The sequence below is a fragment of the Pinus tabuliformis genome, chromosome 3_2 (assembly GCF_031772625.1).
Source record: "Pinus tabuliformis cultivar Carrire ecotype Pingquan chromosome 3_2, CPIR1, whole genome shotgun sequence".
In the NCBI taxonomy this organism is placed as follows: Eukaryota; Viridiplantae; Streptophyta; class Pinopsida; order Pinales; family Pinaceae; genus Pinus; species Pinus tabuliformis.
In genome coordinates, this window is record NC_142302.1 from 1,201,697,637 (window position 1) to 1,201,713,939 (window position 16,303).

Consider the following 16,303-nt stretch of genomic DNA (forward strand, 5'->3'; position numbering starts at 1 on the left):
CACTAGTGTGGATTAGACTTTATTCACTGCCAAAGGAATTTTAGGATCCAATACACAGAAGGCCTTAGTAATGCCATTAGATCATTCATCATGTTATTGGAAACCACCAAGCTTGGATGATACACTTCATATGCTATATTATGTGTGTACTTAGACCTGACCAAACAACACTCTTAGTAAGCGTCCAAATCGATTGCGAAAATGACATTTGGGAACCACTGTAGAGTATGACCAAAATATGGCTACATATTCACTAATGTGGCTACATTTTTATGGAATTTATGATAAACCAAAGTCAATAACTTTTGTACGCTACTCAGTAGGTGGATTGGGAGGGATTTGTGAAAGCCACAAATAATTCAATTTATATGACACTTGTTCATATGATTTTCTTTTTAAGCAATCAATTGAATTAAAAAGAAAAAAAAGACATAAGTACTTTGGATATAAATTTCAAACTTTGATTTGGGTATACTATTATGAATATTCTAAAATATTCCATGGAGATTAAATTTTTACCATTCACTTAATAATTATTGCCGAAGGCTTCTTATTTCAACTTAAGATGGATGAAGATTTGTTGACTTTTATTCATAAGAGTTCCTCTTATAATTTCCCATACCAATCCAAACAAATGGATTGTCTTTAAAGAAACTAAATGAAATAAAACCCATACACCTGAGAGACAAGCTAGAGTCCCAAAATCATTTGTAAAATATGGAGCCATCAGAGAAATAATAAATAAACAAACTATCAAGGTGCATGGACCTTTTATCAAAATTGGAATTTTTTTTTCTCCCATACAACTCGGGAACCCTCTTAACTTTCCCTTCTTATCAACTTAGAAACAACCATCTTAAGATTTAAGCAATTACAGTGACCCTAAACAAGGAGGGTGTGTTTAGAACAGATGAAAAGGACATACTCGAAGCAAATGCTCGCAGACAAGGAGACAAAGACGCGCTAGTGCATTCCTTTCGTAAACCCCCTTGAATCTTGAGAGAATCGGTTTACCGTTGCACAATACCCCACTAGAATTCTTAAGCCAGACCCCAAAGACGAGCTTGATGTTTGAAGTCCGCACCTCATGATAAACCTATCAATGTTACTTGTCACTTTACGCATGTAGAGGAATAAATGAGGACTGCCATCCATCGACCCATCATTATAACTCATTATTGCTCTATTCATGGCTTGGATACCCCCGAGACCAGTGAATTAAGAATATTAATTATAATTTAAATTTTTATATAGATTTAAAAATATTTTATTTTAAAATTTAAATTTCTAAAATTTTTATATAGACTTAAAAATATTTTATTATTTTAAAATAAAATATTTTTATCATAAAAATAATTTATAATTTTTTTTTTTAATATTTTAATAAATTTTATAGTTATTCTAAATGCAAGCCTATATGATTCATTTAAAATTAAATATTTTTAATATATATATATATAATTTTATTTTTTAAATGTATTATTTTATTTATTTTAATTATAAAACTTAATTTCCATTTATATTTGCGAATTAGAAAATAATGCATGGCGACACATATATATTATATAATATATAAGAGTTTTGGATCTTTAGAATGTAACAACACTTGAAATATCATATGAGAGATTAGGATCACTGGAAGCCCAGCCACAAAATCTATGAGAGATCATGATCACCGAAATCTCCGCCACAAAATCAATGATTGATTTTGATTTTGTCATTAAATCTTTTAACTTTGTCGCTGGACGAGATGACAGAATCTCCACAATCAGATTAGGTTGAAGATAGTCTGTATCTAGCTTTCTGAATCTGAATCTACAATCAGATTAGATTGAAGATGGTATGTATGCAGCTTTCCGTCCTGAAAAAAACATGTATTCAGCTTTCCAGCTTTATTTGAATAGAAAAAAGCAAAAACAAAACGGCAATTACAAATTGAATTACATACATAAATCAATGATCTCGTGGCGCCGAATCAGTTATGGGCTTCAACAAAGCGGGCAATGTGTTGAATAAGTGTCTCTGTACACTCCGCCTCCTGCTTCAAGAAGTAGAAACCGTGCTTCTCCTCTTCAAAAGCAATCAGCTCAGCCGCTTTACCGTGTTTGACAACACTATCGTAGTATGCCTTTGCCCTGTCTCTCAGCATATCACGCCCCCCTATCACAATCAACAGCGGAGGCAGAGTCGCCTCCGCCAATGTCGGGTAATCGGAGGAGGCGGCGAGCGGATTGCAGAAAGGGTGATCCTTATCAGCCCCCTCAGGCAGAGCCATCATCCGATTCCTAACACTCTGTTCCAACTCCTCCGGTGATTCGATCTCCGACTGAGTGCGTTGCTCTCCACCAAAGGAAGGTTGCACCATCACGGCCCCTTTGATTTTCAGAGGATTCCAGTCGCTGCCCTTCACAATCACATGATGCACGATATTTCCGCCCGCGCTATCGCCCATTATAAACACTCTAGAGAAATCGGCGTGGGACTGAAGCCACGGATCCCCATCTCTTCCATTGTCGTTGTCCGTCTTCGTCGCTTCAGAGCGGAGCCACGACAGGGCGGTGAGACAATCGTCGTAAGCAGCCGGGAGGCGGTGTTTAGGAGCAAGCCTGTAATTCACGGAAACGACAATTGCACCTGCCGCAGTGGCCATTCTAACACAAAGCATGTGAAAAGAGCGCCACGCCGGAGAACCCGTGATGAATGCACCGCCATGGAAATAGAGGCAAACGGGCATTCGTTTGCTCTCGTTGTGATGGGATTGAATCGGAGGAAGAAAGATGCGCACCCACAGGTCGAGATTGTGATCCAAGATTACGTCCTTGGACGCCACTCCGGAATCCTCAGGTAGCGTGGCTTGCGGGGATGGCAGGACAGGCGTGGCCAGCTCTTCTAACGCCATGGCTATCACTGATTTTTCCATCAATTAACAGAATACAAATTATTGACTAATGGGTCTAAAATGGAATTGGGAAGTTTGGAAGAGGCATCACAGGGATGTGAATATATAGATCACGCACACTCTAATTTTGACTTTACTGCGTCGTAATTTGTCGAATGAACAGAAGTTCTGAGGATTAGGTGGCAAAATCCGAGCGAGGCGTGCAATGTCGGTGATCTTTCGTCACGGAAAGTTGTGTATGGTGCTTCTAGATGCCTGTCGACGCCTGTTGAAGCACAGCGTGTGGTCAGCGTGAATGTGATGAAAAGCTGATTTCTCCAATGGGAAAAAGGAGTGGGGACGTCAGAATTTAGTACTTGCATTGCTTTATTGTTCAGATTCCTCCTTTTGGGAAACGTGCCGTCCAAACGTTGAAGGGAACGAACGATGCATTTGCCTATAGATGACGCTAGATGTCAACTTCATGGCAGCCTTGCTAAACGAATTTGCGAATCAATTAAAGCGATCTTGTACATCACTCCCTTTGTGATAGCTTAAAAAGAAAGAAAAGGAAACCGCTGGGGAAGCACTCTAAATTGTAAACCGAACTCTAGAAGATGGATGTAAATTGTAATTACCCATTATCAAATAATGTGGAAATTGGGTGACACTGTAATGCAATTATGCAACAGCGATTCTGTATGCAGAAAAAACTTAAAGAATCGAAAAATGCCCAGAAAATAAGTTACTTCCAGCTATTGGTGACGTTCTTGATGCAAACTACAGTCCACTTGCTTCAATTCAAACAAAAAGAAAAGAATACAAAAAGTTTAAAGGCACTTCCAAGCTTTGCTCTCTCAGCTAGATGGTGTAAAAAACTGAAGGGGATTGAGATGCAAGCTTGGCGACCAACAGATAAATTTATAGCCAAGCTTCCATCAAGCTTCTGATGGCTATGTGTTCCACTGATGAAGGTAGAGAACTCCAGATGGAGTAATGGACCACTTCAGAAGCTCCCAAGAAGAAAATTAATTAACTGCAGTTGATTTCCTTAATTTAAGGAAATTACTGCGGTTGGTTTCTAGAAATTAAGGAAAGACTGCAGTTGGCTTCCACAATTGTAGGCAGCAGTTGGTAAAGAACTTAATGGAGCTTAACAGATACAACATGTTGATATTTTTTTATTTTTATTTTATTTTTTATTTTTTATTTTATTTTTTAATATTATAACAACGAAATCATAAACCACATTTAAAAAAAAATGAATTGTAACTTTAGTCTTTGGAATTTTGGTGTTTGGAATCAATTTACAAGTAGTCTTACTCGTGTTCAAATCTCTAGAGGTGTCACCCATATGCTTGTACCGTAGGAGGATATAAGCAATTTGAAAGTAAGTCTCATCACGAACTCCAACCTTTGGAGTTTTGGTATTTGGAATCGATTTACAAGTAGTCCCACCCATGTTCAAATCTTTGGAGGCGTCACCCATACGCCCATAGTGTAGGAGGATACAAGCAATATGAAAGTAAGTCCCATCACCAACTCCGGCCTCTGGAGTTTTGGTGTTTGGAATCGATTTACAAGTAGTCCCACTCGTGTTCAAATCTCTAGAGGCGTCACCCATACGCCTGTAGTGTAGGAGGATACAAGCAATTTGAAAATAAGTCCCATCACCAACTCCGAACTTTAGAGTTTTGGTGTTTGGAATCGATTTACAGGTAGTCCCACCCGTGTTCAAATCTCTCGAGGCGTCACCCATACGCCCGTAGTGTAGGAGTATATAAGAAATTTGAAAGCAAGCCCCATCACCAACTCCAGCCTATGGAGTTTTGGTGTTTGGGATAGATTTACAAGTAGTTCCACCTGTGTTCAAATCTCTAAAGGCATCACCCATACACCCATAGTGTAGGAGGATATAAGCAATTTGAAATTAAGTCCCATCACCAACTCTGGCCTCTAGAGTTTTGGTGTTTGGAATCGATTTACAAGTAGTCCCACCCACGTTCAAATTTCTAGAGGCATCACCCAAACGGCCGTAGTGTAGGAGGATACAACAATTTGAAAGAAAGTCCTATCACCAACTCCTGCCTTTGGAGTTTTGGTGTTTGGAATTGATTTACAAGTAGTCCCACCTGTGTTCAAATCTCTGGAGGTGTCACCCATACACTCGTAGTGTAGGAGGATACAAACAATATGAAAGTAAGTCCCATCACCAACTCCGACCTCTAGAGTTTTGGTGTTTGGAATCGATTTACAAGTAGTCCCACCCGTGTTCAAATCTCTGGAGGTGTCACCCATATGCCCGTAGTGTAGGAGGATACAAGCAATATGAAAGTAAGTCCCATCACCAACTCCGGGCTCTAGAGTTTTGGTGTTTGGAATTGATTTATAAGTAGTGCCACCCATGTTCAAATCTTTGGAGGCGTCACCCATATGCCCGTAGTGTAGGAGGATACAAGCAATTTGAAAGTAAGTCCCATCACCAACTCCAGCCTCTGGAGTTTTGGTTTGTGGAATCGATTTACAAGTAGTCCCACCCATTTTCAAATCTCTCGAGGCGTCACCCATATGCCTATAGTATAGGAGGATACAAGCAATTTGAAAGTAAGTCCCATCACCAACTCTGGCCTCTAGAGTTTTGGTGTTTGGAATCGATTTACAAGTAGTCCCACTCGTGTTGTAATGTTATAAATGATTTTATATTCATGCAAAATTAAACTCTATCAAAGAGCTATTAGTAAATTATTATTTTTGTTTAAGAAATTTCCACAATACTATGCATAGCGTCCAAAATCTTGTCAGCATGCATAAAATGAAAATTTACAGCTGGGCATTCTAACATGACACGTTACTGAGTAATATATCCTAAAGATGACATTGATGAGAAATTATTTCATTTCCATTCATCTGTCAGAATATAGGGAATTAAAGTAAAGCATAGTTAGTTTGATTTTTGCAAATTAAAGTGAAGCTTAGTGTTTACAACTCTGATTAGTTTTTATTTTTTTCTTTTTAAATCTCAAATCCTTTTAAATATGCATAAAAATGATTTTATTAAATGTGCACAAGTCTTGTTTAATTTTATGTCACAAGGTTCGTCGAACTTCAACCTTGAGATTCGAATTTTGGCAACCTTAAAAATATTTTGAGATTCAGCGAACCTCATCAAACCTCATGGCTATTAACCAAGTCCATAGATCAAAACTCATAACCTCATGTCACAACTCAAGCTTGTAATATATTCTTGCAGTTTCCATCTTCGTGATGGCATTTTTTTTATTAATTGATGTTGCCTTCTTACAACTTTATCCTATATTTCATTTTTAAGTTAATATATCTACACATTAGAAAATGTATATAGATGAACCTAATGGAAAACCTTATTCGAACCCCATTAAAAGATTTGAACTTGAACCCAACCTAATCATTGCCAAACCTGAATTCAAACTCGAACCATGTGACATTGGTTTAATTTGTAGATGAGATTTTCAAACTTGGTTCCTACTGAATTTCAATGCTCTATTATTACTCTTTGTTTCACTAGGGACTATAACACTCTCCTTGTGGTCAAAGTGCATTGATTTCCCATTATTTTACCAAGTTTATGCAATTTTAACCAAAGTTTCGGGAAAATGTTGAATATTCTTATTTTCATGTAAATTCAAATTTCATTTTCTAATTACTACAAATCTTATTTCTAATTTTCCATTGGCTGAGTGGGGCTTGATGGGACATAATTCCTTGTTAGATCCCTATAATACTAGTGTATCCCCCTTATTGTTATTGCTAGTGTAGCTCCCTATTGTTATTATTATCCCATCTATCCCACATGTTGTTATTGTTGTGCCCTTACATTATTATTGTTATGTAGGCTCTGATTATATTGTGACCCCTTAGACTCCTATATACACCAAGGAGGTCTTATTGTTTGAATCATCCAAGGATTGTTCATTTATGTAATGTAAAAGAGGTTTCCTCCTCAAAGAGGATAATTTTGAAGTTGTTGATCTATATTTTCTTCTATTTTGTGAGTTGGTTGCATAACATTTGGAATCAAAGCTTTGGATTCTATGATTTCGCTGCTTCAAACATGCTATCTTGGAATTCTCACTATAACTTTTTTTCTACGAAGCTTCAGAAGATAAAATTTCAACCACATGGATTCAAAATATTGGTTAAATTCTTGTATAAATTTTAGATTTTAGTTCGCTATATTTTCTGAGATATGATACGAAGAAGTTAGGGTTTTTGCAGGCTCCATAATTCAATCTCAAACAGGTGACCTAGGGAAAATTGACACAACTTTATATCTAAGCAACGGATTAGAATTTCATAAAAAGTGACTAAAATCACATAGACTATGGTTTTGCTTATATCGATTTCAAGGCCGAAGGTTGAAACAATGACACGTGGCAGACCATACAAGTTCACTCCACTGAACTAATCCATAATCAGGTCATCGTGGGAGATTTGACATAACTTTATATTGAAGAATCCAATCTTGGTCTGACTTGTGGCATTGGAAAGAAAACTTAGAGTGCTATTACAGAACCAAATTTCAGACCTTGGGAGACCAGATTTTCATAGATACAACGATTTCAATATCGATCTCAAAAAGGAAAGAAGAAAAAGGTGTGTATTTTTTAAAATTTGCATAAGTTTTGTTTGAAGAAACCAGTCTGAAGTAATTCAAAGTGCATAATAAAGAATAGATATCATTATTTGGTTCCAATATGTCTCGAAAAAAAATGGATACTCCTAGTAAGCAACCAGAAAACTCTACTATGACACATGAAGAAGAGGAAGAAATGCAACATGATATATCAAAGTTACGCGACCAAGTGCAACAAATTTCTCTCTTACAAAGAGTAACAAAAAACGAAATGGTACCTAAGAGGGATGGTTTAAAGAATGGTTTAAAAGTAGACATGGAAGGTCTGAAGGATGGATTAAAAGTAGAAATGGAAGGAGTTATCACCCTAGCTAAATTTGTTCCTCTACGGTCACGTCGTATTCACAGTTTACCTCTTGAATGAGGTGGACTTGTTACCTCTACACGGAGAGTGCCTATAGGTGATCAAGACTTAGACTAGCACATTGTCTTAGAGTATATACCTAGTCCTTTGAATAGTGACTTGATTTCTATCGAGACTTTGGTAGATGACTATGATGCCCCTGCCAATCCACCGTTGAGTGATCCTTTACGACCTGAGTTATTGCGGTTGAACCCTGACGGTTCCACACCAGCCTACACTTAAGTGCCTTTGTGGGGCTATACCCACTCCTCCATCCACACCTCTTACTTCTTCTTGGGGCATTCCACCGGTTTCTTCTATGTCTCCTGAAAATTTCTCGAACGTTTCCATTCCCATACCATCTTCGATGCCGACCATGGCACCCCAGCCTAGTCAGCCGGTAGGTTTAGAAATATTTATCTTGCATTTTTCCCAACCAACTATTCCTGTCCCTCAGTTAGGCATGGTTACATCCAGCAATATGTGGGGAGGATCATCCATTGTACTTGGTCAACCTGGGAGAAACACCGCTTCTAGTATGTCATAGGCTTGGTACAGTTCACTTTTTGGAAGGGCGCCACCTACTAGTGCTTTTATTGGGGGAGCTAGTTTACCTGAGGGAAACACTATTGCTAGCACCGTTTCTCACACAAGGTATCCTCCTTACGTCGATCCTACTGCACAAGGCGATCCTTCTTCTATCCCTGGGTACAACCCCATCAACAATCATGCTTTCGGGGGTCCTTTTCTCTCTGGCAGTATTTACCCCCGGGGGAAACCTCCATTTTCCAATCAACCTAGCCCGCAATAGTGTTATGCTGGGGAAAACCCTCTTCTTCACCAGTAGGTGCATAATTCCATGCCTTATATGGGGGGACCACACGATTGGTCAGGGGCCTCTTCTACCTATGACCCATTTACTCAGCTCCAAAATCCTTTCCTATCTTCTCTTTATTTACCGGATTTGGCAAAATTGACTAATGACCCCATATGTCATGATCCTTGGTGGTCACCTATGCCCACTAAATTATTGTCTGATATTACCAATTTTGAAGGAAAGCATAGGGAGAATCCATCCATGCACATTACCACTTATCATTTATGGTGTTCATTTAATTCTTTAGTGGGTGATTATGTTAAACTTCACTTATTCCAACATACATTGACCGGGGATGCCACAAAGTGGTATGTTGAGTTAGATACCACATCCTACGGTGACTTTTCCTCCCTTGCTCAAATTTCCTGACACACTTCCAGTTACCTACTTGGTATGATATCGACTCTGACCTCTTGTCCAATTTCAAACAAGATGATGCCACATTAATCTCTAATCACATTCATGAGTGGCATCGTCACAAGTGGTTAGTAAGAACTGAGTTACCTGATGAGATATTAAGTAAATGGTTCATTCGATCCCTCTGACTCCAAATTCCCAAAGATGTGTCTATGTTTCGATCCATTACTGAGGAACAATCTATTATAGCTGCCCAATAGTTGGATCTTATATATTCACAGTTTGGTATGCTTTATGAAGTGCTTCCTAACACCCCTAGGCCTTCCATTGACCCTCAAAGACCTATTCCTAGCCCACATTCCGATGGTGTGATTGGGTCTGTTTCTGATCCCGTGAGCTAACTTTCTACCCAACTTGGGCAATTGATTGTTACATCTCAAGGCCCAACAAGTGCATCTAGCTCTGCTAAAGCACCCCCTCTTGAGCTTTCCACTGATGTTCTCACGGTGAAGTCCACTCAACTGAAGAGAAACCAACAATCTGGTGGTAAAAAGAATAATAAACGAAATAAACAAAAGAACCAAACTGCTCAGGAGTCTCAACCCAACCCTCAGAGTCAGGGAGGGGGCCCCAGTGAATGTCGCCATAAAGTCAAGTTCCCCTATAAAATTTGTCAAGGCGACCAACTTACTCATGAATGACCTCGAATGGATGAATTCCATAGGCTTCTTTCACCACCATCCACTCAACAACTTGCCTTTTTTATTCATCCATTCCCTGCCCAACCCCAGCAACAAATGGTTGCTCAACCCTTTCGACCTTCGCAAAGGGGCAACGAGGGGTCATCTTCTCATAATTCATCCGTATTCATGTGCAAGGAAGATGTCAACGTGACCATGCGAGCCAAATATTACGATGTTCCTGAGTCGAGTTCCCCCTCTTGGGACTCATCAACTTCACCACCTTCCACTGAACCTCTCACTTTGGATAAGCCTATGGAGCCCGTCTATCACTGTTACACAATATTTTGTCACACCTCCTGCACTTCCATGTGAGATACCCCGAAGTGCCCAAAACATGACCGTTATGCAATGTACTCATTCATATATGCAGCTCAAATCCTCCCTTAGACATTTATTGGAAAATTCCTTGAGCTTCCCCTGAAGAAAATAGCTCATAAATCCTAATTTGAGAGTCATCGCTCTTATGAGACTGAAAACCATGATGCTTTCTTGTTGCATTATAATCGACCCGCGATGGCATCACTCTATTTACTTGTATACCCGCGATGATCCCAGAAAGGCAATCTTCCCAAAGGGGATGAAAATCTTTGTAATCTAGAAGCTTCCACAGCGGCGAGCTGGAGGTTGTTCGGCGTAGATGAGGTCGCGTTATCCAAACTTGACCTCTTGGTGTTATCCCTATGAGCTACCTCCTTGCGATGAGGGCCTACTCCTATCTTTGGAGAGATCCTAACTCCCTTTCCCAGCCTATATATTCATCCTCTCCCATTCCCAAATGGTTGGTCTATGTCTATTTGCACCCTTATGCTAAGATTGTGCCTATATGTTGCTCATTTGGCTTGGAGAAGGAGTGCTTGGAGAGCTTAGCTTGGATTTGGGCATTCATTTAAGGAGAGCCTATCAACATCAAGGCTTGGTTGTATGCTTCCCCTTCTTTTGTATTAATATACAACTGCTGGTTCATTTTCCATTGATGTGTATGCTCATGTATCATCTATCTTAACATTCCTTGATCAGTTGAGTAGGTTTCTTGTGAATATGATATTTGTATTTGCATGCCTTGTTATGTCTTGATCTGTGCAGGTGCATAAACGCTATAGGCAGTAGGAATGAACTTGTGATGCAAGTGATTCAAGGTCTTAAACAAAGGAGATCGAGATAGCATTAGAACGAGGTAGGCCATCTTCTTCGTTTCTCTTTTCAATTGTAACTTAGGAAAGTGTCTAGTAGATTGTCACGTAGGTTGCTAGTCCCACTCATTGGGCTAGAGGGATCGTCTTTGTCCGTAGAGAGTATTTACCTAGACAAAAAAATGGCGACTCCACTGGGGAAGCTATGATCCTTTCCATTCAATCCTTCATTCTACTTTTGTGTTGATTTTGACCAACTATGAGTTTTCATGCTTGTTTGTTTGTCTGTAACTTTTTTCACTTACTGGTGATTGCCTGAAGGTTCTTAATTTTTGCTGACCTTGGAGATTTTTTGGTTTTATCTCATCATTCTCAACCATCGTGGTTTTATTCCTGACAGTCACAATGACATTGCGTATGTTTTAATCACAGTCACGATTATCATTGTTTTGCCTATGATAGGTGTGATGATCCCAAAGGTTAAATAAAATTAGGTTTTTTCTTCTTGATATCAGTATTTTTCCTTTTGGCAGTGGTTTTTTAGTGTGATTATAGTGTCATTGTCTTGGTTGACATGTTTGTCTGATTGCAATTATCTCTTGATTTGGTTTAAGTGTGTTTGAAGCTTGATTTGCTTTCTAGGGTTCCTAGGGTTTCTAGCTCACCCTTCATTCACTTATTGATCTGTTCTTCAGAGACCAGTTACCCTTGTTCAAAGAGTCTTTTTGCGTCTGGACGTCTTTTGCAAGTCACTTTTGGTTCTTTGGTATAACATTGTTCTCATTAATGTCCAATCAAGTAGATGCTTTGAAAGTCACTTTAGTTTTGTTAGCAAGAAATAGATTACAAAATTGTTTGTTTTGATTGAACCAAAAGGAAGTGCATGTCTTGAATCTGATGTTTCGAAAAGAGAAAGTGAAAGTGTATATATTTTAAGTATTTTCGAAACATTTCTTGCATTCAAATCGAAAAGTGAAAAATACTTTCATGATTAGTGAATTGTTTGCATTTTTCTTTTTCCCTTTTGCACTAGTTTGCATTGATTGCATTAAAGTTAAAAGAAGATCATTATTGCATCTTTAGTGAAAAGGAAAATATTTTCATTTCTATGGCATTTCATTTGTTAGTAGAATGAAATATTAGACTTCATTTTTACATATTGCATTGAAAAATAATTGTATTGATGCTTTTTGGATTGTTCGATGCATTGATTTGGGTGTTTCTCTTCCCTTGTTAGAATAGCCTTCATCGAATGAAAAGTTTCATTTTCATCATTTAGTTACATTTTATGAACAGTTGACATCATTGAGCCCTCAAAATTGAAACTTAATTCAAGATTAACTTAAAATTTACCTCAATTAACCTAAGGAGCATTTGTCACTAAACACAAATATTTAGAGGTCTAGGCTAGAGACGTGTTCCGATGTCTTAAAACATAGCAGCTGTCGTTAACTGCCTGCAGTGTATCCCAGGGGTGAAATCCCATCCTAGTATGGAAGTATATAGAAGGTTCTCCAGTACTTTCAGGTATATCAGAGGAACTTCAGTATGAAAAGTATATAGGGACATTCTCATCGAATGGTTCTGCATTAGACAACGCTAACATGTTCTTGTGCTCCCCGTATTGTCGCGTATATATTGGGAGACCCCATTAGGTTTCTATCCTTTAGCCACAGGTAACTGAGTTAGCCGCCTTGTGAATGTGATACACTGAACACAACATTTGGGGAGATTGACCGTCATATGTTAAGTCCTTGGTTTCAGCTGGGGTGTATATTGCGATTCACGGATACTTGATAATCCTTATTGCCTAGATTTTAACAATTTTGATTTATTTGTTATTTCGTGTCAATAAAATTAACTTCTACTGATAACATGTCGAACCCATGTAGTTGCTCCTTGGCCCATTATCGAGTAAATCCTTGTAAATTTTATTTTTAATCAACCCTCAACAAATCTCCTCTCATTTTTTGCTCTTGAGAGAAAGTCACCGTGGCTGAATCATCGAGTTCAACCCAGAGTTCCCCTTCATTGTCTCATACTGAAGGTTCTTCACAAGGAGTTCACCCAGAAATTCCTCAGTCACTTGAAGCTCAAGGTTTTGAACTTGGGATTGTCCCGAGCATTCAAGCCCTTTCTTCTCATCCACCACCTTCGGATTCCTTATCACCTCAAGAATTTGATCTAGAAACCCCTTAGAGTCCACAGAGGTTTGTCTTATATCCATCGAATCCGTTATTTGATCCTGTTGTGACATCTCCTCAGCGTCGTTACAGTCTTTACGATCATCCTGGTGTTCCTTTGGAGTTATCTCCTTGTACATCTCATATTCCTCCTCGCCAATTGTTTCCACCCATGGATTCAGAAGGTGAGATCCCAACCTCTTCTCCAGGTCATTCAGAAGTTTCCACTACTCATACTCCTCATGTCGATGATGAACAAGGGTATGAATTTCCTCCAGAAGGCTTTCCTTTTACAGGAAGAGTCCCATCTCACACACTTCCTGAAACCGATGGGCCTATGTTTCCACCTAGTTACACAACCTTAGCCCAGTTAGTTTCAGGAACTCCTAGTGCTTCATATTTGTATCAAAATCCCATTTGGTCTTCAAATTCCATGCCTACTACTGGTCCGTTCATTCCAAACAAAACCTCTCATATTTATGTACAAATTGTTGTTACATCAGTTCCAGTTCAACCTACAATTCCAACGCAACCTGTACTGTCATTTCAACCATCCATTCTGGTAAAAATGATTGTTTCAGTCATTTCTTCCACCCCTCCATCAAGTAGACAAAATGTACCACCGCTTGGGGTGGAAAATCTGAACATTCCTCTCATGTGGGGTGAAACCAATGTGAGTGGATTACAAATCACATGGTTTGAGTCAATCAACCTTATTCTGGTGGTATTCCTAACCCTATTGGTCCATCCAGGTTAGGTAATATCCAATATCAACAACCTTATACGGCTCAGATTCCACTCCAACAGGATTATGTCCCATATGGTTCGCAAGCCTTGGTTAATCCATCTTACACTCCACAAGCATGAGCTTATGTCCAACCCGGTTAATCCACTATTCTTGGTGGATATGGTCATATCCAATTTGGAAATTACCAATACCCATAGGGTATACCCCAAGGAACTATCCAACATCCCTTGTAGTAGCAAGGGCAGTCGTTACAACATAAAGGGAAACCTTTGCCGCAGTAAACTCAGTTTGTTCAACAGCCTACTCAACCTTTTTATCTGCAAGGCCAACCTTTGCAGCAACAAGGTCAACCTTTACAACAACAAAGTCAAACTTTGTAGTAGCAAATTCAACATCTATAGCAAGCTCAATATGTATATCAATAAGGTCATCCCTTGCAAACACAAGTTCAACCCTTGCAGCAGCAGGGCAAATCTCTTTATGTCAAGGGTCAACAAGTGAAACAACCTTACAATCCATATGCCAAGTATAATGCTTATCGACGGCCCATGGTAGGTCAATATCAAACCTACCCTAGACAAAATCCACCTTATGGTCAAGGTATCCATCAGTGGGGGCAAAATCAAATCCTGTATGGTCAAAATCCTCCACTGTGGGGACAAAATCCTTACCAGCAAGGTTAGAACCTGCAGTTTGGGCCTGCTCAAAGGTCCTACATGCCAATCAATCCGCAATTGCATTTTTTAGCTACATTGGAACTACTTGATGTCTCGAGGCTTACTAATGATCCTATTTTTCATTCACCTTACTGGGCTCTAGTTCTTACTATGAGCCCATGTGATGACATATCACTTATGGTGCCCTTCAAATTCTTATGTTGATGATTCTATCTGTCTCCACCTGTTTCAAAGAACCTTAATAGGTGCTGCCACAAAATGGTATATTGAGTTGCCTCGAGCTACCTATGCTGACTTTAACTCTTTAGCTATGGCCTTCCTCACCCACATCCAATTTCTAGTTCGATATGAAAATGACACTCATTTGTGCACATCCCTGAAGAAAGATATTGCAACCCACATTTCTGATTATATCCATGAATGGAGACGTCGACGTCACCTCATCAAATTCAAGATTCTTGATGAGTTGTTAACTGAATGGTTCACAAAATCATTCGTAAACAAAATTGTTGCAGATATAGCAATGGGTGGATGTGTTACCGAGGACCAAGCTATTGCCCATGCTCAGTATCTAGACTTAGTCTATTCCCAATCTGGCACATTATATGAGATGTTTCCTGATGCTCCAAGACCATCTTCAGATTCGGCAGCCTCAAAGTCTCCTGATGTACCACCTGTTGATGGTGTAATTGGTTCAGTGTCTCAGACTTCCACTAAGACTTCTTTGAAGAAAAAATCTATTTCAGATACTGGTTCCAATAATCCTTCGAAAAATTTGTCAAATCCTGGTAAAACCTCTGAGGTACATGTTGTTCAGTCTACCGCAGTAGATAAGGCCTCAAAAGGTAAGAAAAAGGGTAAAGGTAAAGCTAAAACTGATACCCTGAAATAGGATCCACCCAAATCATCTATTGATGATGCTTCCAAGCGAAAGATGAAATATCCTTGCCTCATTTGTGAGGAAGACCATTATACCAAGGATTTTCCCTGACGTGCTGAAGTTAACCGTTTATTGAAAGGGACTCTGGTTGTTTTGAAAGAACCATTTCCATCTCAGGAGACGTAGTTGGTAGTGTGGAGTAGGTAAATCTCCTCTGCGGACAGAGGTGATCCCTCTAGCCCTAGAGTGGGTCTAGCCGCAAACAGAACAACCTAATGAAAACTTCCTTAAACTATAATTGAATAAGAGGGCCTACCTCTTAGAACGCTACTCTGCTTGATGATGACCTCACTCCTTTGCTCCAGCTTCCTTTGAGTTCTTCTCCTTCAAATACCTGAAACAAATACACAAGAGACAATAGAAAATGTAATAGCATACAATCGCATTCAATTTACTTAAAAAGTCAAGGAATCTTAAGCCATTAAATGTAATATGACACTCAATGTAGGAAATAAATCATTAGTTGTATTGATATAAAGCTCAGAAAGAGATACAACCAAAGCCTTGACGTTGCAGGTCTCCTCCGACGTATCCGGGTTCCAACACCACTTCTAACATCTCATGGTTAGCCTCAACAATGGGAGTTTAAGGCTTCTTCCCTTTAGTTCCAAACCAAACCAAACACACTATTCTCCCTTTACACACATGAACTAGAAGGCAAAAAGCTATAGATATCTTGTTGGTTATTCAAGCTCCAAAAAAGACTAGTTCAGCTTGGAAAAGGAGGAGTTTATATAGCTTTGATGGAGGGGAGA

At 39.1% G+C, this 16,303-nt stretch overlaps 1 protein-coding gene across 2 annotated transcripts; it reads right to left on the reverse strand.

Moving 5' to 3' along the window:
• Positions 1 to 1,557: 1,557 nt before the first annotated feature.
• LOC149185067 (strigolactones hydrolase CXE15-like) lies at positions 1,558 to 2,988 on the reverse strand. Of its 2 annotated transcripts, none has more exons than XM_089417770.1 (2): positions 1,949 to 2,988; positions 1,558 to 1,809 (listed from the first exon to the last, which is right to left on the reverse strand). In XM_089417770.1, the coding sequence occupies exon 1, from the start codon at positions 2,918 to 2,920 to the stop codon at positions 1,976 to 1,978; it is 945 nt and encodes a 314-aa protein (XP_089273896.1). In that variant the 5' UTR covers positions 2,921 to 2,988; the 3' UTR covers positions 1,558 to 1,809; positions 1,949 to 1,975. The 2 variants fall into 2 exon arrangements, with proteins under 2 accessions (XP_089273896.1, XP_089273895.1); XM_089417769.1 differs by having other exon boundaries at positions 1,558 to 1,861.
• Positions 2,989 to 16,303: the final 13,315 nt, after the last annotated feature.

Excerpts from the sequence above, each read along its gene's own strand:
- LOC149185067 (XM_089417770.1), bottom strand. The coding sequence starts at position 2,920 with ATGGAAAAATCAGTGATAGCCATGGCGTTAGAAGAGCTGGCCACGCCT.